At 42.9% G+C, this 27,279-nt stretch overlaps 1 protein-coding gene across 1 annotated transcript in view; it reads left to right on the top strand.

The window, feature by feature from the left end:
- The window catches only part of SLC1A7 (solute carrier family 1 member 7), a 118,000-nt gene that overhangs the window by 59,568 nt on the left and 31,153 nt on the right, over positions 1-27,279 (top strand). The window contains exons 3-4 of the mRNA XM_077453314.1: positions 12,124-12,339; positions 24,525-24,567. Of these exons, the coding sequence (XP_077309440.1) occupies positions 12,124-12,339; positions 24,525-24,567 (259 nt within the window). The remainder of the gene's footprint in view (positions 1-12,123; positions 12,340-24,524; positions 24,568-27,279) is intronic.

Below are 27,279 nucleotides of genomic sequence, written 5' to 3'. Positions count from 1 at the left end.
CTTCCCTATCCGATAAAAAACAGCAAAAAACATTTTTGCCTATTAACCCCCCTGGCGGTATTCCCGAGTCTGGTTCGGTGTGGAAGTTTTACACCAAAAGCGGTAACCCCGAGCCAGACTCGGAACCGCATCGCTGTATGCAGGAGGAGGTTTACTTACCTTGTCTCCTGGATCCAGCGATGTCCCCCCGCTGTACGAGCGGCTCGTCCTCCGCTCGATTCATCACGGAGCCGATCTCCGTTCCCTGCGAGCGTTGCGACGCACGGGGACAGAAAACGGCACCAAATTCAAGAAGTGAAACACACACATTACATACAGTATAATGTAATCTTACAGATTACATTGCTGTATGTAATTATTTCACATCCCCTTTGTCCCTAGTGTTCTGTCCAGTGTCCTGCATGCAGTTTTATATTATAAATACTGTTCTTTATGCCTGGAAACTGGAGATTGTCCATAGCAACCAAAACTGTCCCTTTACATCAAAAATGGTTTTAGACCAGCTAGAAAACAGTGATAATAAATTGAAATCACTCGCAGAATTGAGTGATAGCGATTTGTGGGGAGATCCGTCATCAAATATTGAAAAGTAATGACAGTGACAATTCTGCAACTGAGCAAATTTCAGTGTTTTTGATTTGATTACATTATTGAATAATTTTTATTATTTTTATATTATTATTTGGTATAATTATTTATAGTTATTTATTATATTATAATTTATGATTTCATTTTTCAAACTTTATCATACCTGGGATGTCTGCTAGACTCTGATTTGGACAGATTTAAGTGAGTTATTCCTAAGAATTACAGGACTACAATATAAAACGCCAAATTTTCATGCAAAATAATTGTACCGCTTTTAGCACCTAAAATCCGAAATAATCATACCACCAGGGAGGTTAAAGAACTTTCATTTCTACAAGGGCAGGTAACCAGTCACATGTTTAATGATAGATATACATGAATAAATTATTTTTTGTTTGTATTGTGTAACTAGAAAGGCACTGTGCTAGCTGTTAGTCCTGCTGGTTGATTTCTAGAAACGTTCCCTGAAGATGTGATGTACTCTAATCCGGCTCTATCAAAGCATTACCGCAAGCATCCTGTTTACGTGGATTTGTTTTCATGGTCCTGACATGTCACGTAGCACGGTGCCAGGACATATGTACTGTTAAAGTGAGATAGCACATCGTTTGTATTTTGGATTGGTTTGACAACAATTTAATATGTTACCTTTAAACAGTTTAACAGCAGTTTAATATGTTATTTTTTACATAGTTACAGCAGGTACTGGATTGCCTATACTACTACTGCCTACTGCTTTATAGCTACTAGATGGTGCTGACTATCATAGGAAATAAGTATGCTCAATCAGTGCCATCACGCATCAAAAACAGGGTTTCTCTGGCTAAAAGGCTATGTTTTATCAAATATTAACCATGGCAAATATATTTATTGTTGTAAATTTCAAAATAGTATAAAAGAGGAGATCACAGACTTTTAAAACCCAACTCTGGGAAATTTGAAAATGATCCCTTGCAGTGCAGGCACAGCTCATTTAGTCTAAGTGAGGACAACACTTTAACTGACCAAATCCTCTGTTTTCCGGGTCAATGGCGCTCCCCCATGCTCCAGTGGTGGACTGTCCCTTAACATCCTCACATCCCTGCATTGATCTTGATGATATCAGGACCTTAGACTGCTGGAGTGTAGGGGTGAAGATGCTGCAAGGACTGCTCTAGCAGCACAAAGGAGCAGCGGATCGGGTAAGTAAAACTACAATGCTGCTAGACCTAAATGAGCAATTCCCCAGAGATGGGCTTTAAGGCACCACACAAGTCAAAATTATAGTGTATATTTCATAATATTGACTTGTATGGTTCCTATAAAGTCAGAAATGCCTTCTTTTATTCTATGCTGGAATCTTTATCTTTAGGGTGTGGCAGCTTCCCCTCTGTACAAATTACATAAAAGGACATATTAATTATTGTAAAAACTAGGCCAAAACTAGGCCATCAGGAATCGTCTGTCCACGTGGGCTAATTTTTATGGGCTTATTCAATAAACAGAGATTTGATACAGTTTTCTAAAGATTGTACTACTAAGCAGAAGGAACCAAAGCTGTGTTAGTATGGGTATTAAAGTGTCTGAAGGCACAATAAGGGATTGTGTACTCTTGTATCGATATCTCATATATCAATATCTGACTCTGAAGACTTCCAGACCCTAGAACAGACAATAAATAGCATTGCTGGATTGAATTGTCCCTAAAAAATGTTTATTTTATTTCCACGTGTCTAATTCGTCAATTATAAACTGCAGATGTTGCTGGCTCGGTGTAAATAAGAACATGCCAACCAACACAGGAAACAACAAAGGAAATCAGGAACAAAAATACATTTATAATCTCGAGTACACAGTGTTGTTTGTAAGCCACTAAAGCAAAGTAAATGATTGTATTACAGAAATTATGATATAAAAACATTCCTCTGGCAAATACATAAACTTCAAATGACTCAAATCTGGATTTAGCTTCACTTTCCTATAAGGGAGTGTTACACTAACATGTTCATTTCCAGGTAGCTTTTCTTTAAAATAATTTTTGGCTCGGACATATTCCACAGTGCTTTACAGGGTGCATCAAATCAATCACATCTGCCCATGTCTACTATACATCCTCCACTCTAATGCCCTGTACACACAAGAGGACATTCAGCCAACAAGCTCATATCCAACATTTACCGTTGGAAAATCCGACCGTTTGTACGCGGCCTAAGGGTAGGAGTTCACACTTGGGTCAGCATCTGAATTAGATCTGCAGTGGATCGCTTTTCAGACAGTGGTTAAAGCGGAGGTCCACCCTAAAGTGGACCTTCCGCTCATCGGAACCCTCCCCCCCTCCGGCGCCACAATTGGCACCTTTTAGGGGGGAGGGGGGTGCAGGTACCTGTACAGCACAGGCATCTGCACCCACTTCCGGGATAGCTCTCTGCGGAAAGGGGCATACATTACGCCCCTTTCCGAAGGTCCCCCGCTGCCTGCTGGGAAACACACAGATCCCAGAGGCAGCGGGTCCATTCTTATTGCGCAGCGCGACTCGCGCATGCGCAGTAGGGAACCGGGAAATGAAGCCGAAAGGCTCCACTTCCTGATTCCCATACCCAAGATGGCGGCGGCAGCACCCGAGAGACGATCGAGAGATCGGCTTCGGGTGCCGACATCGCGGGCGCGCTGGACAGGTAAGTGTCACTATTTTAAAAGGCAGCAGCTGCAGTATTTGTAGCTGCTGGCTTTAAAAATAAAAAAAAAACGCGGACTCCCGCTTTAAGCTAAACCTGCAACCTCCTGAATGCCTGTTTTTTTTTTTTTGCTTTTTTCTGCCCAACTGTCATTTTTAATGGGACTAAGAAGCCGCAACATCAAGCCAAATGGTTGGCTTGTGGTGGCAGCAAACTCTCATTGACCTAAACAGTCAAGTTCAACAGGCAGTGCCACTTGTCAACTCAGCAAGCTTTGTTAAATGCGTCATGGCGCAAAACACTGTGGCTGTGGCATGTGTACGTCCCTCTTTGGCTGTATAGTAGCTTTTAGGTGTGTGGAGGGAATTGAACTACGCCTCCTTGCAGTGGCACACGATTACATGAACTAGAGATAACTAAGCTTAAAATGCCACCCACGCACCAGCTAACTCCTATATTAACTGCCCTGTAGAAGGAAGATGCTTATACTTACCTATTCTCAGGGTGCCCTGATCTCCCCAGTGGATGGCGGGGAGAGGAGAGAGATGGAATGCCTGGGCGGTGATATCACCCTTAGGCTTACTATGGGGCACCTGTTGTTGGCTGTCCCTCCTCTTCCCTGATGACGGCCACTGAGAGCCGATCATGTGACCAGACTGGAGGGTCCTCTGAAGAGGTAAGTATAAGTATCTTCCTTCAACAGGTTAGTTAATATAGTTGTTAGATGGGGGGTGGGAGCCATTTTAAGCACAGTTAGTTAATTGCTTGTGTGAAAATGAAGCCTATGGGCTATGTCACCCTAGCAATCCTGTCACTGATGGCAACTGGCCAGTTGCTAAAAAGAACTCTTACTTGCTCCTATGGCATCCCTCCCTCCTGACCAAAATGCCCCAGGAAACAGTATCACAGCAACACCCATGTTTGGGCCAGGGAGGAAAGGATGTCATAGGAGCAGGTTAGTGTCTTTTCTTCTCTCTTAGCAATCTCACCACTTACACCAGCAACAGGATTGTTAGTATGATATGTGTCTTATGCCCCTTACACACGATCGTAAATTCCGCCAGCAAAAGTCCGATGTGAGCTTTTGGTTGGAAATTCTGACCGTGTGTATGCTCCATCGGACTTTTGCTGGCGGAATTCCCACCAGCAAAAGAGAGCATGTTCAGATCAAATTCTGATCGTCTGTATCAATTCCGACGTGCAAAATTCCTATGCATGCTCGGAAACAATTTGACTCATGCTCTGAAGCATTGAACTTCATTTTCTCGGCTCGTCGTAGTGTTGTACGTCACACTTTTGTGTGACCGTGTATATGCAAGCCAAGCCTGAGTGGAATTCCGTCGGAAAAACCATCCAAGTTTTTTCCAACTGAAAATTTCTCGTGTTTAGGGGGCATAAGGCCTCATTAGCACAGTCCTACCTGAAATGTGTGTTACACAGTACTAGCATCGCTATTACAATAACAAGTGATGGAATTCACATGCTGTACAATCTCATGCTGTGTACAATACTTTTTTACTTGTAAGCAAGTTTATGCTTTTTGGTCATTTTATTTTGTAGGAAGCAAATGTTAAAGTCTAACTCCACATGTATTATCCCTTTAAATAGTTTGTTTGGGCCAAGAGGACCCAAACAAACAATTTACTACACCAACAGGTGCGCTTGCTGGGCATGCTGTATGAAATGTATGTAGCCTAAGCTGTGTTCCGGCAGTGGAAGGCGACTTCCTATTCCACTCCTGGAACAAAATAGAGCTGGGCTGAGCGCTACTCCGACATTCACAAGAAGCTTTGTATTCTATGAATAAATACAAATGAATACAAAGTTTCCTCTGATTGGCTAAGGCAGGGATGAGGGTGGTTGATATCATAATGCAAAGCTTCCCAAAAATGGGTGAGAAGCACTCAGCCCATCTATTTTATTCCAGGAAGTTCTCATCCTGCTGCTGGAACACAAACACAGCGCTGTATACTGTATGTAACTGTATGTAAGTGCACCTGTTAGTGCAGTAAAAAGTTTGTTTAGGCCAGCTTGGCCCGCACTAACTATTTAGCGGGACATTAAATGTGGAGGTACACTTTAAATAGGATCTATCTAGGTAGAAAATGAAAGATCACCATTCATTTCCACTATGTATTGATTAAAAAAAAAAATATTGATTGTCATCATGAGTTTATTGTTTGAACTACAGGTATCACATTAAAGATAAATTCACTCCTCTATGAGCTGATTAAAGCTGATCTTCACCCATAAATTGAAAGTCTCTCCTGTCCACCCCTTCTCCCCTCCGTTACCTGTATAGCGACTTTTATTTTTGTTTACTCTATTTTTGTTTTTCAGAAAAAGGGTTAAGTCCCACTTCCAATACATTTGCCTAGGCCAATGACTTGTACTGTTACTGCTATGCCTTAGTGTTTGATTCACAGAGGTGGAGGGGGGAACACCTACCAATGCATCATTAGGAGGCCCCCTGGCTTAACTCAGAGGAGCCAGCGGGTTGCCCGGTGACGTCACACGCAAACATGGCAGCGCAAAGCCCAAGTGGCAGCTGCTGGGAAGAGGATCTCGGGTGAAAACGCACATAGTAAGCAGCAGTAAAAAAAAAAAATAGGGGGTCGGAAGCTGAAGATCCACTTTAAGGACGAAGCACAAAGTGGATTTAGCCATATCGGTCAAATACATTTAAGGGCCCCATTCACACCTTGCATTTAATGTGTATTTTAAATGCCGTGTGTTAAAAAAAAAAAGTTCAATGGTAACACATTTAAAACTCATTGCACAGATGTGAACCGATCCTTCCTATAGTCAGGTCACTAAAGGATGCATTCTGATAGGTTGCTTTAGGTTTTTGTACTTTGCTGGTTGCTTTTTGCCTTCTAAAATAAACTTGTTGTAGGACAATGTACAAGAGGCCCTGTCCAAGGTCACATAATGAAGTAGTAAATCTCACACAGGGCATGCCCTGGGGTCACGTAGGGTTTGAGATACGTGCCAGGTTTCTTTGGTACAGGCACATATGAGATTTTCTGCTTTGTGTAAGGTATTCCCTGGAGTCATCCTGAGTGTATGAAGAAGGTGGAAGGGCTTTCTTCTCGGAAGATTAGTGCCTCTAATTATAGGAAAACCAGACAGCTTCTGTTATAATCCACGTGATTTGGGATCAGTGTCCAGATGGCTTTTTGCATGTGATTTGTGGTTTTTCCACATCCAAGTGTAGAAACAGATTTGCATTGTTTGCAAACAGGTGCAGAGAAAACGTTACAAATCATTCACTCCCAGGTCTGAATTCTCTGCCAGTTTCCGCAGCTATTTGGGCTTGCAGTGGCATATCTCCTCTAATGACACACTATAATTGGAAATGCTTTATTCCCAGGGAAAGTCATGAATTCTGAAGAACTGGTAGTTCCTAAAATGCTTAAAAATTTTAATCCTCGATCTGTGCCAGATTCCAAGAAACCAGTTACAAAAATATTTTCTTGAAGCTACAGGATCCCGACAGTTATCCACAGTTACTGCCCTGAAGTCTCTGGGCTTGTGTTGTAACACTGACAAAGGTTTGATCTATTATGTGTTTTGGTCTCACCTTTGACCCTTCTGGTCAGAGAAGTTTCCCAAAAACTCCATCTTTTCAGAAATCCATCCTTTGCCATTTCCGGAATACTGCCAAATCCTGTATCCACCTGAAATGGAGAGATCCTTCTCCTCCCTTGATGCGCATGTGATTATGTAGAGTAGAAGATTTCAGAAAAAAGGAGGGCCACATTATTCCCTGCCAAAACAGACACAACACATACTGAACAGCATGTTTTTACTGGATTGACTTCACACTCTTAGCCCTTGTACACACGGTCGGACATTCCGACGGAAAATGTCTGATCGGACCGTGTTGTCGGATAATCCGACTGTGTGTGGGCTCCATGGGACTGTTTCCGTCTGAATATCTGACGGACAAAGTTTTAGAGCTGGGCTATAAAACTTTCCGACAACATGATCCGATCGGACTTTGTCCGATTGTGTGTAGAGAATTCCGATCAGACAAAGTGCCACGCATGCTCAGATCAAATTCCTAGACCAAAGCTATTGGCTACTAGCCTGAACGTAGTCCCGCCGTAATGAAATAACGTTGTCACGTTACATACGATCGGATTTTCCGACAACTTTGTACGATCGTGTGTATGCAACACAAGTTTCGGACAAAATCCGCCGGACAAAATCCGACGGATTTTGTTGTCAGAATGTCCGACCATATGTACAAGGACTAAGAGGGGGCAGAGGGCAAAGCCCTACTTCAAGGAGACCCGTGATCCACTTGTCTGCACCCACCTGAGGGATACATGGCCCCTTCTTCCCAATTTTCTCCCCACTCATTCCTCCTTTCCCTACCATCCCTCTTGTTGCACCCCTCTACCTTGCCTTTTCACTTCCAACACTAACCTTTCTCCCCACACATCCTACCTTCTGCCACCCCCTATCCCAATTCCCCATAATAGCCTTCCCAAACAACCCTCCCACCCCAAACTTTTTACACCTCCTTACAAAACCTCCTGACATTTAACAGAAAGAAAAAAAAAATACCCAGAACTTTATTTGCCTGTACCCATTTCCCATAGAGACAGTTATAAAAACAATATAACAACTCCTATATTGTATACTTAACCTTAGTACAACCATGACCTGTTGTGTGTGCCCTATTAATGCTGTGTTAATGTACTTGCTCTGCATCTCATACAAAAATATTTTATTGGCAAGTTAATCAAATATATAGAATCAGACTTGCAGTAGTTGTAGGAGATATTCACCCAGTGGGCTTAGGTGATGTTAGGGCAGATAAGTTGAGTTTGATGTCTAGGTCCACTCACCATAGTTGAGACTAAGCTCGCCCATTCTGAAGGTGCCTATGGCTGTGAGATGGTTATAACTTTATTAAACTGATGTAGACCAGATTTTTCAATGACATCATATCTCTAGGTAACTTCAAATGATCCCTGACTAATGATTTTGGGGAAGAAAGTGATGGGAATGATACACCCCTTGTCTGATCACTATTGTCTTCCCTACACTAAGTAGCACCAGCAGAGCTGGTCAGATCTTCCTCTTGGATGTACCGTAACAAGAACACATATGTAAACCAAGATTTCCTGTTTATGGCTGAAGCAGGGCCAGTAGATATCTGAAGATAGCCAGATTGTGCTACCACATCCAGCTATTATCTATTCTTTACATCTATGGCCAGCTTGTTGAGAACCTGTGAATATGGACATGTTGGAGCTAGAAATGTGCAGACGTCTATTCTCATCCAACAATGAACTTCCAGCCTGCTTGCTTTTTCCAACCCAAGGATTCAGTAGATAGTGAGGCCTGGATCAGAATAAGCATTTCACTTGAAACTTGCAAATTGTTCAGACATATATTTTTTGAACAGCTCTTGCCAATTTATAAAGACTTTCTGCCTTTTTTCACACCAGGGTTTTTGCCACCATTTTTGACTTTTGATCGTAGTCTCATAATCTTTCTTTGGCATTGCAGGTTTTCATGTGAAACTTAAAAAAATTGTATAAAAGGCATTTATTTCTCTCCTGTATTTTAATACAGGCATACCCCACTTTTAAGTACACAATTGTGTTTATTTACAAAAGCTGGAAAGTGCAAAATCAGGCTCACTTCTGCATAAAAACCAATGAGCTTCTAACATCGGCTTGTTCAGTTAAGCTTGGGTAATAAAACCTGGAAGCACATTGTTTTCTATGCAGAAGTAAGCCTGATTTTGCACTTTCTAACTTTAGTAAATAAACCCCATTGTGTACTTAAAAGTGGAGTATGCCTGTAACAAGTGCACAAAGGAAGTTGTTCCTTCTTCTTTTTTGAGGGGTTCAACAACCAACCCAATTATAACAAAACAAGTGAAAGCAATGTGTGGGTATGTAAAAGCCCCATAGAGTACTAATATATCATTTAAATTGAAAATATAGACAGCATTTTTTTTAACTCTACAGATTGGAGAGGGGTTAGCACCTGTGTGATTTTATTGCTGTCTGTCTCTCTGTTGAAGAGATTTTCTCTCACTTCCTGTATTGGTTTTGACTTGAGTTCCACTTTGAGTCTGCTAATTTTATATCTAAGCATTGACTTTGTGATATTGGGGACATTACTTGGTCTGCATCCCACAGTTCAAAGCCCGGTGTCTATTGAAAGGTCACTGGACACCCACACTAACGGAGTGGATTGGGTCGGTGAACGATTCTCTCATTCGAGAACAGCTCACATATAAACACGGAGGTAGCCCGAGAATGTTTGAGGCTATATGGGATCCTTGGTTGGACACACCTGACCTAGCTCCAATACGCCTGGTCCACAATAGAATTCTAGGAGGTAGAACCTCCACAACAGCTGCTCGGCCTTAGCTGGGAGAAGGGGTAGAAATCCACCAGAATACATACACCACCTATATAGTTGCCTTAAAGGGGGGTAAAACTACAATACTAAGACCTGCAGAGGCTGACCTGTATATAGTTTGTTCTACCCAACGGTTTAAAGTAGGAAAAAAGTACACACTGCCCCCGGTTGGTTAGGGGAGAGTGTTGCCCCTTCATGCTTGGTTTTGCAGAAAGGGAAGGAAAAGAAAATGGCACACAGAGAACACACATCGCAGAGATGAACCCAGATAATTCCCAACAACAGGAGCTTTAACACGCAAACGTATATTTACACCTGAATACATGGGCTCGTTTAGTACTGTTGGATATAACATATTAGATCAAACGGTTAGGTAATGGCGATAATTACATGTTCTCACAAATATAAGTTATGTTATCTAGTGTAACATGGGAAAGCTGCAGCTTTTTGTTTTTGTATTTGTTTTTCTTTTTTCTGTGTTTGTTTTCAATAAAAATTATCTGATTCAAAAAAGAAAGGTCACTGGACATTAGCATGTGAGATGGGAAGAAAGATCCCCATATTTCAGTTTTCAAAGTTAATATTTATATATACAGTACAGTTTAGGATCACTGTGGAGTTATAATGAAGATCTTGAGGAATGTACTGGCATCATATGGCACCCGAATGTTTTTTCATGATTCATTACAGCAGTATTAAAGTGGTTGTAAACCTCAGCAATGAAATATGAACAAAGCATATCCCACTATAGTGTGTACTTGTCTCAATCCAGGCAACCAAAGTTGGCCATACATGGATCAAAATTTGGTTGGTTAATCAGGGACCGGCCAAAATTTGTTCCATCTATAGGTAGGCTGATTGTACCAAAGTTGATCTATGAATCAACTTGGGTACAGTCAGCCGGTCATATATTTTACATGCGATCACTGCCGTCGGCTATAGCCGATAGCAGTAATCGTTATGTCCTGTTGACCAGAAAGGCTTCCCACCCCCCACCCGGCAGAACACAATAGAACTGCGGGACTCGGGAGGCATTCCCCCATTGTTGATGGGAAAATCTAGTGATTTTCTTGAATCCCCCCCCCCGCCCCCCGGTGGAAGAAAAGAAAATCAAATAATCTATGGGCTGCCTAAGTATCATTCTTATCTGCTTTGTCTGATCTTATCTGCTTTGTTTCACCTCTGTGCTGAGGCCAGTCACTTCACTGAGTATATGTTAGACCTTGTACACACGATTGGAGATTTCGACGGAATGTGTCCTATCGGACAGTTTTGTCGGATATTCCGACTGTGTGTGGTCTCCATCGGACTGTTTTCGTCGGAATATCCGACGGACCAACTTTTCCAACTTGCCGGTAAAATTTTCAGACAAAATGCTCCGATCGGACATACTCCGATCATGTGTAGCCTACTCCGACGGACAAAGTGCCACACATGCTCAGATCAAATTCCTAGACCAAAACTATTGGCTACTAGCCTGAACGTAGTCCCGTCGTAACGAAATAACGTCATCACGTTATGTACAATCGGATTTTCCGACAACTTTGTCCGACCGTGTGTATGCAACAGTTTCGGACAAAATCCGTCGGACAAAATCCAACGGATTTGGTTGTCAGAATGTCCGACCGTGTGTACAAGGGCTAAGAGTTTACAACCACTTTAAACTCCAGTCATTTTTTTGTGTGGTTCCCAAGTGGTTTATGCCATAATGTGCTAGTACCCACCGCATGCTAATAAATTATGGCAGACTTACCTGCCAAAGAAGCTATTCAGCACTGCACTCTCACCGCTCCAGCAGGTCCCCGGGGCTTCAATTATCACCTGGTCTTCCTTTCAGGTTTGCTCTCTCCATCCGTTTGAATTGTTGGGATGCAATGATGTCACTCATGTAAATGCGCACAGGAAACACATCACCATGGAACAGAGTGGGTGCTGTAAATGTGGTCTAAGCTGCACATATGTGATTCAGATTACATTACCACTGACAGGCTGAGGGCGGCATTTATCAAGGAAGAGACCACTAGGGTCTCTTTTTTTATAAAAATCCTGCTTGTCAACGGATTTAAAAAATATAACTTCCTCCCTGGCGGTATTCCCGAGAACATTTCAGTACCATTAGCGGTAACCCCCGAGCCACATTCGGGATTGCATTTCAGGATCCTGGTGCAGGTTACTTAATTTGTCCCCAGGATCCTGCAATGCCCCCCACCCCCATTGTGTCTGTGGGCTGTGTCCTCTGTTTGAACTTCAGCAGGTCGTCTTCACCACATCTAAATGCCTAAATGCCTCTGAGTTGCTCAAGAACTTTTTTTTGCTGCTGATTAAGACCTGCTTTGTAATAAAGGAAGACCGGTGGCCACACATAGTCCTGAATGTTTTATTTCTTTTCACCCTTACATAAACACCGATTGTTATTTAGTGATCTAATAGTCTGAAGAAAAGTATAATGAACACTTGATTTTGATCATATCTCTCTTTGTATCTTCAGCTTGATGTCGGGGTTGGCCGCTCTTGATGCCAAAACGTCCAGCCGTCTGGGCATTATCACAATTGCCTACTACCTGTGGACCACCTTTGTGGCGGTGATCGTGGGGATAATCATGGTATCCATCATCCATCCAGGGGGTGCAGCGCAAAAGGAGAACACAGGACATAACGGGAAGCCGGTCATGAGCTCAGCGGACGCTCTGCTGGACCTGATCCGGTAACTGAGCAGCAAGTGGCTGAGTTATAATGTAACACTCAGCAGATTCCTCCAGGTTTGTCAGAGGTTGTGCAATGAGGAGTTTTTAGTGATGAGCAGTAGGAAATGAAAGACAAACATTTTTGATTTTGCTTTCTGATAACTTATCATATTCTGCACATTTCTCTATCCTATGTATCTATAACAGTGTGGTGAAATCAGCTACTTTTTCTTAAAAGCAGTTTTAACCCTAAAGCTGGTCATGTAGATAACCGTACAGGTATTCAATATATAGCAGTTGTTGCAATGAAAGATGCATCATGGGACCATTTTCAAGATGTCCTACCATACAGCACAGCCAGGTGAGGACACTGGGGGGTTATTTACTAAAGGAAAATCCACTTTGCACTGTAAGTGCACTTGGAAGTAAAGTCGCTGTAGATCCGAGGGGGACATGCAAGGAAAATAAAAAACAGCATTTTAGCTTGTTCATGATTGGATGATAAAATCAGCAGAGCTTCCACTCATTTCAGATCTACCCCTTCGATTTACAACGACTGCACTTCCAAGTGCACTTGCAGTGCAAAGTGGATTTGCCTTTCATAAATAACCCCCACTGTGTCAGTGAAAGACTATTATTATACAGGATTTATATAGTGCCAACAGTTTATGCAGCACTTTACAATATAAAGGGGGACAGTACAATTACAATACAGTTCAATACAACAGGAGGGCCCTGCTCATGGAGCTTACAATCTAAATGGAGGGGAAGGTGGTACAAAAGGTAATAGCTGCAGGTTATGATCTGATGCAGGTGACTCATGTACAGTTCTTAGGTGGAGGAGGGGTAGGCTTCCCTGAATAAATTAGTTTTCAAGGATCGCCTAATAGCGGTCTACCTACAGAGCTGTTCTCTACAACCCCCCCCCCCCCCCCAAGTGAATGAGTGATGAGTTTATCTCTCTACTGACTCAACTTTTTCAGCATGCTCTTAGGACATTTGCATTCAGCACACCTGATTGGCTCCTAGATTTGCCCTTCCTTCTCCCAGTCTGATTTCTGTGGTACATGGGATTTTGAGAGGTTGATACCTTGTCCAATTCAAGCAGTTACCCCAGGTGCATTAAAATTAAATGCAAAGCTGCTGTGTTATTTGTATTTGCCTGGAGGTCAGCTTAACATTTTTGTTCAGATCCACATTAGGACATTTTTTCATATAAAACAGTGTTTGTTGCAAAGGCCTACTGACTAGATCTGCATCTAAATCATCTAAATATTTATTCATAAATGAAGGCCTGTTAAGGTGAACAGAGTACCACGGACTCAAAACGTAGGGAGCACTAGCCCGATAAATAGTAAAAGAGAAAGTGTAAAAGAGATGAGCTTTTAATCGGTGGTCCCCATAGGTATGTTGAGGTACCGGAATATCATATATATGCATCAGTCATCTTTATAATGATATAAAAAGTTTATTATTTAATACATACAATATTCATACAAAAGAGAAAAGGAAGGGGCAACTATAGGCCCATATGCATGTAAAAGCACATATACATATCTTAAAGGCAGCAAACACAGTATCACACATGTTACATGGGATCTGCCAACATTTTTCGTGGTATACGCCACTTCTTCAGGTCTTTATTCTTCGTGTGTGTTGGATGTGTTTTCGAGCTAAGGGGATCACCTTGCTGATATAGTGCATAGACAAGACTCAGTCATCGGATATAGTACCTGCATGGAAAAATGACAGCACCACATGTATTTAAACATTAACCACTTCAGCTCCGGACCAATAAACACCTTAAAGAGGAGGGCCGGTTATACAAAAAAAAAAAAAAAAAGTCAGCAGCTGCAAACACTGCAGCTGCTGACTTAATCAACACACTCACCTGTCCAGGGTGCCCGCGATGTCGGCCGCCCGAGGCCGACCCGTCCCTCGGCTCTCGGGTCCCGGTGCTGCCATTCCTTGTAAGGGAAACAGGCAGTGGAGTCTTACGGCTTCACTGCCCATTTCCTACTGCGCATGCGCGAGTCCCGCAGCTACTGCGCATGCGCGAGTCCCGCAGCGCTTTCTGAATGGGACGCGCTGTGTTCTGGAACACACAGTTCCCAGAACACAGCGCGACTCATTACCCAGAAGACGCCACGACGAAGACAGAAGACAGAAGATCTCCGCGGAGGAGGAAGAGGAAGATTAGGAGAAAGTGCCTAGCAACAGGCATTTCTGGTAAGTAAAAAAAAATAATTTTTTTCATTTTTTTTTTTTTTTATATTTTTTTGTAATTTTTAATATTTTTTTTGTTTTCAGGGTGGCCCTCCACTTTAAGGACCAGAGGTCTTTTTGCAATTTCGCACTGCGCTGCTTTAACTGGTAATTGCGCGGTCATGCAATATTGCACCCAAACGAAATTTGCGTCCTTTTCTTCCCACAAATAGAGCTTTCTTTTGATGGTATTTGATTGCTTCTGCGATTTTTTTTTTTGCGATATAAATGGAAAAAGAGCGAAAATTTTGAAAAAAAAAGATATTTTCTTCTTTTTGTTATAAGAAAAATCGAATAAACTAAATTTTAGTCATACATTGAGGGCAAAATTTATTCAGCCACATGTCTTTAGTAAAAAAAATGTCAATAAGCGTATATTTTTTGGTTTGCGCAAAAGTTATAGCGTCTACAAACTAGAGTACATTTTCTGGAATTTACACAGCTTTTAATTTATGACTGCCTATCTCATTTCTTGAGGTGCTAAAATGGCAGGGCAGTACAAATCCCCCCCAAATGACCCCATTTTGGAAAGTAGACACCCCAAGGAAATTGCTGATGGGTATGTTGAGCCCATTGAATATTTATTTTTTTTGTCCTAAGGGATTGAATAATGACAAAAAAAATTTTTTTTTACAAAAAGTTGTCACTAAATGATATATTGCTCACACATGCCATGGTTATATGTGGAATTGCACCCCAAAATATATTCCGCTACTTCTCCCGAGTATGGGGATACCACATGTGTGGGACTTTTTGGGAGTCTAGTCGCGCACGGCACCCCGAAAACCAATCACCACCTTCAGGATTTCTAAGGGTGCAAATTTTTGATTTAACTCCTCACTACCTATCACAGTTTCGAAGGCCATAAAATGCCAAAATAGCACAAAACCCCCCAAAATGACCCCATTTTGGAAAGAAGACACCCCAAGCTATTTACTGAGAGGCATGTTGAGTCCATGGAATATTTTATATTTTGCCACAAGTTGCGGGAATATTACAAACTTTTTTTTTTTTGCACAAAGTTGTCACTAAATGATATATTGCTCACACATGCTATGGGCATATGTGAAATGACACCCCAAAATACATTCTGCTGCTTCTCCTGAGTACGGGGATACCACATGTGTGGGACTTTTTGGGAGTCTAGTCGCGCACGGCACCCCGAAAACCAATCACCACCTTCAGGATTTCTAAGGGTGCAAATTTTTGATTTAACTCCTCACTACCTATCACAGTTTCGAAGGCCATAAAATGCCAAAATAGCACAAAACCCCCCCAAATGACCCCATTTTGGAAAGTAGACACCCCAAGCTATTTACTGAGAGGCATGTTGAGTCCATGGAATATTTTATATTTTGCCAAAAGTTGCGGGAATATTACAAACTTTTTTTTTTTTGCACAAAGTTGTCACTAAATGATATATTGCTCACACATGCTATGGGCAGAAGTCAAATTACACCCCAAAATAAATTCTGCTGCTTCTCCCGAGTACGGGGATACCACATGTGGGGGACTTTTTGGGAGCCTAGCCACGTACGGGACCCCGAAAACCAAGCACTGCCTTCCGGATTTAAATATAAAATGCTACCAAAAAACCTGTTAGCGATGGCAGGGATCAGGCCTGACTCTGCGATCGCTGCAGTTATGTGTTTAGTGTTTTGTAAGTGACAGTGATCGATCGATACTGCACTTGGGTGGGCTGGGCGGAGGGGCAAAACGCAGGTGCTAGCAGGTATCTGGGCTGATCCCGCTAACAATGCGTTTTTTTGGAACCCTAAACTGCTGGGGACGCTAGTATAGATCTGATCAGATCAGATATTGATCTGTTCAGATTCTATAGCACTACGGGAGGTGTATGCTTTGCGTGTGGGTGTTAGCGGTACTGGCACTAACCTAGCGCTGCCTGGGGCGACGCAGACCCTGACCCTAAAACCTAATTGATATCACCCGCCGGGTGATCAGGGGGTTAAACCTTTATTGGGTAATAAATGGTGGGTGCCCTGATGCTATAAAAAACAAACTAACCAGAGTCACCCGTAACACTTATACGGTGATCAGTGGTGAAAGGGTTAACTAGGGGCAATCAGGGGGTTCAAATTTTTATTAGGTAGTATATGGGGGTCCCTGGCGCTATATAAAAACCTGACGGGGAACCTAAATAACTAACTGGCTAACCAGCGTCACCAGTGACACTTATACTGTGATCGCTGGTGAAAGGGGGTGAAAGGGTTAACTAGCAGCAATCAGGGGGTTAAAACCATTATTGGGTAGTATATCGGGGTACCTAGCGCTATAAAAACCTGGCGGTGAACCTAAAAAAATAACTAGCTACCTAGCGACACTAGCGACACTGATGCAGCGATCAGAAAAATTATCGCTTAGTGACACTGGCAAAAGGGGGTGAAAGGGTTAACTAGCGGCAATCAGGGGGTTAAAACCATTATTGGGTAGTATATCGGGGTACCTAGCGCTATAAAAACCTGGCGGTGAACCTAAAAAAATAACTAGCTACCTAGCGACTGTAGCGACACTAATGCAGCGATCAGAAAAACGATCGCTTAGTGACACTGGCAAAAGGGGTGAAAGGGTTAACTAGCGGAAATCAGGGGGTTAAAACCATTATTGGGTAGTATATCGGGGTACCTAGCGATATAAAAACCTGGCGGTGAACCTAAAAAAATAACTAGCTACCTAGCTACACTAGCGACACTGATGCAGCGATCAGAAAAATGATCGCTTAGTGACACTGGCAAAAGGGGGTGAAAGGGTTAACTAGCGGCAATCAGGGGGTTAAAACCATTATTGGGTAGTATATCGGGGTACCTAGCGCTATAAAAACCTGGCGGTGAACCTAAAAAAATAACTAGCTACCTAGCGACTGTAGCGACACTAATGCAGCGATCAGAAAAACGATCGTTTAGTGACACTGGCAAAAGGGGGTGAAAGGGTTAACTAGCGGCAATCAGGGGGTTAAAACCATTATTGGGTAGTATATCGGGGTACCTAGCGATATAAAAACCTGGCGGTGAACCTAAAAAAATAACTAGCTACCTAGCGACACATGCAGCGATCAGAAAAATGATCGCTTAGTGACACTGGCAAAAGGGGGTGAAAGGGTTAACTCTAGGGGCAATCAGGGGGTTAAATCTTTATTGGGGGGTGATAGGGGGCTACCCTGGACCTAACACTAACTGTCCTGACAGTTTTTACTGTCACAACTGACACTGAATGCATTGATCAGTAAAGAAATGATCAATGCAATCAGTGACACTGTGACTGGGGGGGGAGGGGGGGCGGGGGCGATCGGGGGGGGGGGTCGGGGGGGGGGTTTGTGTGCCTGTGTGTACCTACATGTCAGTGTAGTGTTGGTGCACACTTACTATTAGTCTTCTCCTCGTAGTCCGGTCAAAAAGACCGCCCCGAGGAGAATGACATCACTTCCTCCTTCCTGTGTAAACAATACACAGTGGGAGGAAGCTTCTCATTGGCCAGGAGCGATCCAGAGGGGGTGGCCGAAAACCAACGGCCATCCCCTCATCACGGAGTGCTCCTGGAGCGAACCGGACCGTCGTATCCAACGGGAGGGGGTCCGATCGGACCCCCCACCCGCTGGAAGGCAGGCACGTACATTTACGTGATTGTGCCTGCCTGTGCCATTGTGTTGACGTACATTGGCAATACGGCGGTCCTTAAGTGGTTAAGGAACAAGGTTCAAGGCAAAGTCCAACATCCATATATATAGACCACCAACAACAAAGAAGCCACCCAATGTAGACAACATTTAATCGAACGTCATCCATTCCTCCATTCATAAGAAGGCAATACTAATGCCCAAAGCACCAGAGATCTCTGCAGGAGGTTTTTGTTAGGGTCTCCCAAGAGCCCATTACTCCAGCAAGTACTCCAGCAAATTACTCCAGCAAGGGACCCAGACACACACCCCCTGCAGAGATCTCTGGTGCTTTGGGCGTTAGTACTGACTTTCTATGCATGTACAGTATCTCACAAAAGTGAGTACACCCCTCACGATTTTGTAAATATTCATTTATTCTATCTTCATGTGACAACACTGAAGAAATTACACTTTGCTACAATGTAAAGTAGTGAGTGTACAGCTTGTATAACAGTGTACATTTCTTCAAAATAACTCAACACACAGCCATTAATGTCTAAACTGCTGGCAACAAAAGTGAGTAAACAAATTGGGCCCAATTAGACATTTTCCCTCCCCCAGTGTCATGTGACTCGTTAGTGTTACAAGGTCTCAGGTGTGAATGGGGAGCAGGTGTGTTAAATTTGGTGTTATCTCTCTCACTCTCTCATACTGGTCACTGGAAGTTCAACATGGCACCTGATGGCAAATAACTTTCTGAGGATTTGAAAAAAAGAATTGTTGGTCTACATAAAGATGGCCTAGGCTATAAGAAGATTGCCAAGACCCTGAAACTGAGCTGTACCACGGTGGCCAAGACTATACAGCGGTTTAACAGGACAGGTTCCACTCAGAACAGGCCTTGCCATGGTCGACCAAAGAAGTTGAGAGCACGAGCACAGCATCATATCCAGAGGTTGTCTTTGGGAAATAGACATATGAGTGCTGCCAGCATTGCAGCAGAGGTTGAAGGAGTGGGAGGTCAGCCTGTCAGTGCTCAGACCATATTCCGCACGCTGCATCAAACTCGTCTTCATGGCTGTCCTCCCAAAAGGAAACCACTTCTAAAGATGATGCACAAGAAATCCCACAAACAGTTTGCTGAAGACAAGCAGACTAAGGACATGGATTACTGGAACCATGTCCTGTGGTCTGATGAGACCAAGATACATTTTTTTGGTTCAGATGGTGTCAAGCGTGTGATGGCAGCAACCAGGTTAGGAGTACAAAGACAAGTGTGTCTTGCCTACAGTCAAGCATGGTGGTGGCAGTGTCATGGTCCGGGGCTGCATGGGTGCTGCTGGAACTGGTACAGTTAATTGAGGGAACCATGAATGCTATCATGCACTGTGACATACTGAAGCAGAACATGATCCCCTCCCTTCGGAGACTGAGCCCAAGGGCAGTATTCCAACATAATGACCCCAAACACATCTCCAAGACCACCACTACCTAGCTAAAGAAGCTGAGAGTAAAGGTGAAAGACTGACCCTATTGAGCATCTGTGGGGCATCCTCAAACGGAAGGTGGAGGACCGCAAGGTCTCTAACATCCACCAGCTCTGTGATGTCATCTTGGAGGAGTGGAAGAGGACTCCAGTGGCAACTTGTGAAGCTCTGGTGAACTCCATGCCCAAGAGGGTTAAGGCAGTGCTGGAAAATAATGATGGCCACACAAAATATTGAAACTCTGGGCCCAATTTGGAGATTTTCACTTAGGGGTGTACTCACTTTTGTTGCCAACGGTTTAGACATTAATGGATGTGTGTTGAGTTATTTTGAAAGGTCAGCAAATTTACACTGTTTTACAAGCTGTACACTCACTACTTTACATTGTAGAAAATTGTCATTTCTTCAGTGTTGTCACATGAAAAGATATAATAAAATATTTACAAAAATGTGAGGGGTGTACTCACTTTTGTGAGATACTGTGTGTGCTTTTGCATATGGGCCTATAGTTGCCCCTTTCTCTTTTGTATGAATATTGTATGTATTAAATAATAAACTTTTTATATCTTTATTAATCTCTTCCGCAACTAAATCACCTGTTTCCTGAATTCAGTTTTGAAAAGAATATTTCCACAGATATTTTCACTTGGTGTAATTAAGCTGTCTACCATTATTGTTGTGACTCTTCCTGAATACATTGTCAGTACTTTGGGAAAGCTCCCTGTTTCTTTGCTCTAGAAAATTATTTGCGGCAGTGTCGTCGCTAGGGGGTGGCTTTTGGGGCTACAGCCCCGAATCTAGTGCCCATAGCCCCAAGTCTCTTCAAGGGACCCCAAGGAGAGGGTAGGCTCTCTGATGTAAGTGGGGGGCACTCTGGGGACCCTGATGCAAGAGGGAGGCTTTTTGGGGACCCTGATTTTAAGGAGGAGGCTCTCTGGGGACCCTGATTTAAGGAAGAGGCTTTCCGGGGACCCTAATGTAAGGGGGGCTCTCTGGGAACCCTGATGTAAGTGGGGGGCTCTCTGGGGACCTTGATGCAAAGGGGAGGCTCTCTGTGGACTCTGATGTAAGGAGGAGGCTCTCTGAGGAACCTGGTGTAAGGGGGGTCTCTCTGGGGACCCTGATGTAAGAGGGGGCTCTCTGGGGACCCTCATGTAAGTGGGGGGGCTCTCTGAGTATATATACACACACACACACACACACACACACGTATATTACTGTTTATACATGTGTATGCCCGCCCAAGCGTATGACTTTCTTTAATACACTGCTATGGGCTCTAGCCCCAGATCTTTTGTAGACCTAGAATGATCTGATATCCATTATGTTCACGTTCTCTTTCATTAGCTCACAGATATCCAGTATGTGGCATAAATACGTGAGTGAATTTACGCTAGGGAGATACTGACCTTATAACAATGCGTGCGATTATGTTGGAAGCGTTCCCAGTGTAATTTCACTACTTGATAGTGAGTTATAGGAATCAAAATACTGTAATCCCCCACAACCCGAATGGCAATCTGTCTGACGATCATGTGACCTTGTCTTTCTAGAGCAAGCTGAAACTGACCTTAATGCTGCTAATTACACCTAAAAATTGCATTTTAAGGACACGTACTGATTGGCATTGTGTCCTTCCAATTTTTAATCATCCCACCTCTAAAAGTGATAGCAAGCTACTACAGCCAGCTACTAGAATTTGTACTCTTCAAATCTTTGCTCTTCTAATTATCTCTACTGCACAGTACAGCCGAACCAAGACCACAAACTTCACTCAGCTTACTTACCAGCTGGATTTCATTGAAGGTTGGTCTGTAGTAGGCATCTGGCCTAGTGACTAATAAAGGAGGTGGTGGCTAAACTAAAGCTGGCCATACATGTACAGATTTTTTTCCTTCAAGGGTAAGGTCCAGTTCACACCATAGAAACGCAGTCTGGATGTCTTCCAGATGCTTTTCTGAATGCACGTTTTTGATGCGTTCCAGTGCGTTTTTCCCCCTCTTTTTTTCTTAACCTTAAATAAGGACATGTGTGTTCCAGTACATTTTTGGTGTGTTTAGGTGCGTTTCAGTGCGTTTTTCATGTGTTTTACAGAATTCCAGTACAGTCCAGTGCAGAAAAAATGCAGCAAGTTCTACTTTTTTTTTTCCTGGAACTGGAACGCACTGGAACTGTAAACACCGGTGTGAACTATGCCATTGAAAAACATATAAACTACTTTCCATGTGTTTTTAATGCAGAAAAAAAACCACTGGACTGCATGTGGTATGAACTGACCCTAACTCCACTTTTGCAAGGATCTCAACAAACTTTGTTGCAGATTCCTACCTTTTGTTATCCTGAAGAAATCCATGTGTGTTTGTCTGTGTCCATGTGGTAAGTGAAGAATAAACCAAAGTTAAATATAGGACCAGACCTCTCATACATAAAACAAGTTTTATTTTTTACCAAAAACTTGGTTGTGTCGATGTGCACTAAAATTAATTTTTGTGTATTTTTTTCCTGAAAATTTGCATTTGATAAATGGTCGTGCAAATATGGCAACAGCTACAACTTTATTCTCCAGGGCCTCTGCTTTCAGAAAATATATAATGTTTAAGGGTTCCAGGTAATTTTATAGCAAAATAAATTCATATTTAAACATGCATGGGAAAAAAATAAAAAGTTTCCCCAGTAGGCATGCAGTTAATATGTCCCAACAACAGGAGCACCCCCATGTAACATAGTATAAACACAATTTATATCAATTTTCATTCATACATAGCCATTTGTATATGTTTATATGATCCTCTCTGTTTAATAACAATATATACCCCAGTGCAGTGGCAGCTGGTGGTCAAAATATTGGCTCCGGATCGATCGATCAAAATTAGACATTTCTCTTGCACTACACAAGCCCCCCCCCCCTCCGGCCACAATCCTCTCGCACTACCGCCACCTAAACCCCCTCCCCCCCGTCCCCGTGCAACCGATGGCCATACCTTACTGCAGTAGAGGTGTGGGGAGAAATACGAGGTGGCGATGCTCTGCTGCATCTGGGGTAGGAGAAAAAGACTGCTGCTTCTCCTCCCAGCCAAACAGGAGGCCCGTCCTGAGACCTATCCTAAGACTCCCAGCCAATAGAGTCTCAGGAGCCGCATCCCCGATTGGCCGGGAGGAGAGGCAGGAAGACATTAGCAAAAATCAAAAATAAGTTTGCTAATGTCACACAAGTGGGTGGGATTGGGACACAGTGGCATATGCATGGATCAGGGGGGGGCAGCGCCCCTAATGGATGGGCCACCACTGCCCCAGCATCTGTGCTATATGAAAAAAATGCAGATTTCTACCTTATTATACAGCACCTCCTGGCGCTCACGTGACTGCTTGGCTCTCTCCTCTCCTGAGCTGACATCTACACCAGGAGTGGTCGAGAACTCCCGCTGATGTCAGCCTGGGAGGAGGGGAGGAGAGCTGAGATGTCTGCCTGGGAGGAGGGGAGGAGAGCAGAGATGTCAGCCGGGGAGGAGGAGAGAGCTGGACACTGGGGTACATACTGTTATTAAACAGAGGGGATTGTATAAACATATAACAACTATGACAGCAGCAGGAGGGGAAGGGGCGTGCACTTTCACGAGCAGACAGGCAGGGGTGGAGGGGGGAGAGGAGGACAAAGGAGAGCTGTGGATGACAGAGGCACGTAAACTGACCACGGGTCAGGGCTCAGCAGCAGGGGGGAGGGCAGAAACAGGCAGGATCAGCCTGGTATTATATATGATACGTGGGGCCAAAATTACACAACACAAGCACTGTGCTGTATAACATGCTGTAAGGAAATAGTATCTGTTTTTTTAACAAATTCTTTAATACAGTATCTGTTGTTAATAATAAATAATGCCAAATAAACCTGCAAAAAATTGTGCAGGTAAATATGTTCCAAATGCATCAAAACAAAAGGTGTTCATCACACTGTTGAGTAGAAAAGTGTAACTCCTGCCAGCATGCTTCAGAGTAAGATTTCTCCTTTTTGATGGGAAGTAATGGTCTCTCTACAGAGGTCCAATATGCCCCCTGCTGAGATACCTTGCCAGGTTTATGTTGTTACCTGTGTCCCCATTACAGAGAAGCACCCTCTCTTTTTGTCCTGGTGACTGCTTTTACCAAAATGTAGACATGTGCTATTCGCTTAGTTCTGAATTCGTTTTTCATCAAAATTCCCCATATTTGTTCAATCGAAAGCATCTGAATGAATGAAAGACTATTTAACAATTTTTTTTTGAAAATTTAAATTAGAAAGAACGAAAATCTGAAAATTTGAAAGAACAACAACATTTGGATAATTAAATTTTTCATATTTTCTATTATAATTAAATTATTATCCATTATTATAGTTTTTTATTATTTATTAATAATATCCCCGTTGACAGGACAGAGTGCTGCCTGGTTTACATAGGCAGAACTCTGTCTTGTGTCTCTCCTCGCTGATCAGCGGGTGTGGGGGGACATCCATTGGCATCTGCTGTGAGTAATCACACCCGAAGTGGAGCATTGGCGGCCCCTAGGTGGAAGTGCAGAATCACACACACACACACACACACACACACACATATATATATATATATATATATATATATATATATATATATATATATATATATATATAGATATATATATATACAGAACACCCGCCCTGTAGCAGTGCATCTGGAACGGGACGTTCAGGACAGCTCCAATGTGTATGTACACAGCATGGCATACATGCATATTTTCTTCCAGACAAAAAGTTAACCAAAAGTATACAATAATCATTTAATAAAGATGTAATCTCTGATTTCTTTTTTCCATTTTTTTTTTTACTTAGGAACATGTTTCCTGCAAACCTTGTGGAGGCAACTTTCAAGCAGGTCAGTGTAACTATTTATTTCTCATTTCACTGTATATTTTTGCTACAAATTGTTGGTGATTGGTCAAAAGTGTTATTTTTACATTTTGAATAGAGTGAACGTCCTGTAACATAGTAGGTGAGGTTGAAAAAAGACACAAGTCCATCAAGTCCAACCTATGTGTGTGATTATATGTCAGTATTACATTGTATATCCCTGTATGTTGCGGTCGTTCAGGTGCTTATTTAATAGTTTCTTGAAACGATCAATGCCCCCCGCTGAGACCACCGCCTGTGGAAGGGAATTCCACATTCTTGCCGCTTTTACAGTAAAGAACCCTTTAATGAGTGGCCACGAGTCTTGTATAACTCTCTTCTGCGGAAATGTTTTATCCCTATTGTGGGGTCACCAGTATGGTATTTGTATATTGAAATCATATCCCCTCTCAAGCGTCTCTTCTCCAGAGAGAATAAGTTCAGTGCTCACAACCTTTACTCATAACTAATATCCTCCAGACACTTTATCAGCTTTGTTGCCCTTCTCTGTACTCACTCCATTTCCAGTACATCCTTCCTGAGGACTGGCGCCCAGAACTGGACAGCATATTCCAGGTGCGGCCGGACCAGAGTCTTGTAGAGCAGGAGAATTATCGATTTAACTCTGGAGTTGATCCCCTTTTTAATGCCAATATTCTGTTTGCTTTGTTAGCAGCAGCTTGGCATTGCATGCCATTGCTGAGCCTATCATCTACTAGGACTCCCAGGTACTTTTCAATCCTAGATCCTCCCAGAGGTTCTCCACCCAGTGTATAGATTGCATTCCTATTTTTGCCACCCAAATGCATTATTTTACATTTTCCTGTTGGGCTGCCTATCAGGTCTGTGCATGCCTCTGCAGAACTGATAGGCTTAGTGCTATCACCCTGAAATGGGAAAATGCTGTAACTTTCAGGATCTCCAGGAAATAAACTTTGGAATCGATTCATAAAAATTGAAAATGATATACAGTGAGGTTTGGCTCACACTGATGCGATGCAGGAAGCACACAGGAATCACAGTTTTTACCGCATTGCATTTGCACCGCATGCCATTCACACTGTGTTCATGCGATCTGCTATGGGTGTCAATTTAGAGATACCCCAAAAGCAGGTTGCAAAACACAGTGCATTTATTAAAATCAGATCACATGGGTGTGAACACCCATGCAATCCAACTGCAGTGTAGCAAAAGAATGGTGCCTGCATCTTTTTTGTGCGGATGTGGTGCGATTTGAGCCATACAAAATGATGGGTTCAAATCTCACCACACAGAATCGCATGTAATTTACAAAGGATTGAGGTGCGATTTCTGTGAAAATCACATGCGATGTGACGCATCGCATCAAGTGTGAACCCGGGCTGAGACATGAAAGCCCATCATTATCTGAATGCTTGTAGACAATCTAAATGTATCATTTTTGTTCAAAGTATATAGGACATTAATATGTAAGACATATATCAGGCATATAAAGAGAAAATAAACAAAACATTATATACAGTATTGTGGATATAATCATTTAGAATTTTTGCTCAGGTTTGATATAGGGTCTCTTTCTGTCTGATAATTTTAAAGTCCCATATATTTTGTACAAATAATATACTTTGTGACGTTAATAGGGATGTTGGCATCAGTATGCTCATTTGAGATGGTCATGACATAATAACACAATCTATATACTGTATACCTGATTAGGCAGTGGGGTCCTGTCCAGTGACGGCTGGTGCTCCAGTTTTTGGGGGTGGCGGGAAACAATACTTCCGCCACCACCCCTCTTGGTCGGTAAGTGCATTGGTTGTTGAATCAGTCAAATGCCCCACCTCCATTGCTTGCTCGCTCGTCCTCCCACCTCACACCGCACTTACCCCATCTAGGTCGCGGGCAGCTTTGGCTCCTTCCTGCATCTTCTCCTCCTCGGCCACTTCCTCCTCGTCCACTTCACGGCAGAGTCACCCTGCATCTCCTCCTCCTCGGTGGCTTCCTCTTCAGCAGCCAATACAGCCGATTCTCCTCTCAGCCAGTCGGGGTTTAAGAGCCTAGGAGGAGAATCTTTATAGAGAATATTAATTCTCTATATTCGCACAACTGGATGGGCTCAGGGTACAATGCTCTGAGCCCCGAGCTCACCCTTTTTTGAACCCAACTAGAGCCTCAGGTACTAATCATGTGCTTAAAAAAAAAAAAAAAACCCATTGAAATTGAATGCGTCTGGCAATCTGCATGTAGATTAGGGGTCGGGCAAATGGATTAGGGGGGCAGCGCCTCTGCGCCCCTTATTGACGGGCCGCCATGGGTCCTGTCTCACCCAGGAGACGGGGTAGTGTCCCTTCTCTAAGTTAATAATCTGAGCTCTCCTGGTTTTCAAGTCTACAAAGAAAAGGGTTCCCCTTTTGGGATTTTAGAGGCCCTAGTGGTGATATAACACCAACAAACGATGTACGTATTATGTATAAAAATAGAAATGTATTATGCTAAATGCAGTTCAAAAATAAACAACATGACACAATGGCTACATGCTGTAGGGGGTCCTGACACCACATGGTAGAGAAGGAGTAGACTTATTCCCATGAGTAAGTCATAACGACTTACTCATGGGATCATGGGAATCCCCATAAGTAAGTTGTTGTGACAAAACGTCGGGACGTGGCTGTACGGCAACCAGTTTTTTACGATTGACACTATACCGGAAGTGACGCTC

Source organism: Lithobates pipiens, unplaced genomic scaffold (assembly GCF_037356315.1).
Source record: "Lithobates pipiens isolate NorthernLeopardFrog02 unplaced genomic scaffold, aLitPip1_a1.2 Scaffold_23, whole genome shotgun sequence".
NCBI lineage: Eukaryota > Metazoa > Chordata > Amphibia > Anura > Ranidae > Lithobates > Lithobates pipiens.
The sequence above is the reverse complement of the archived record's forward strand: the minus strand, read 5'-3'. Positions and strand labels throughout refer to the sequence as shown.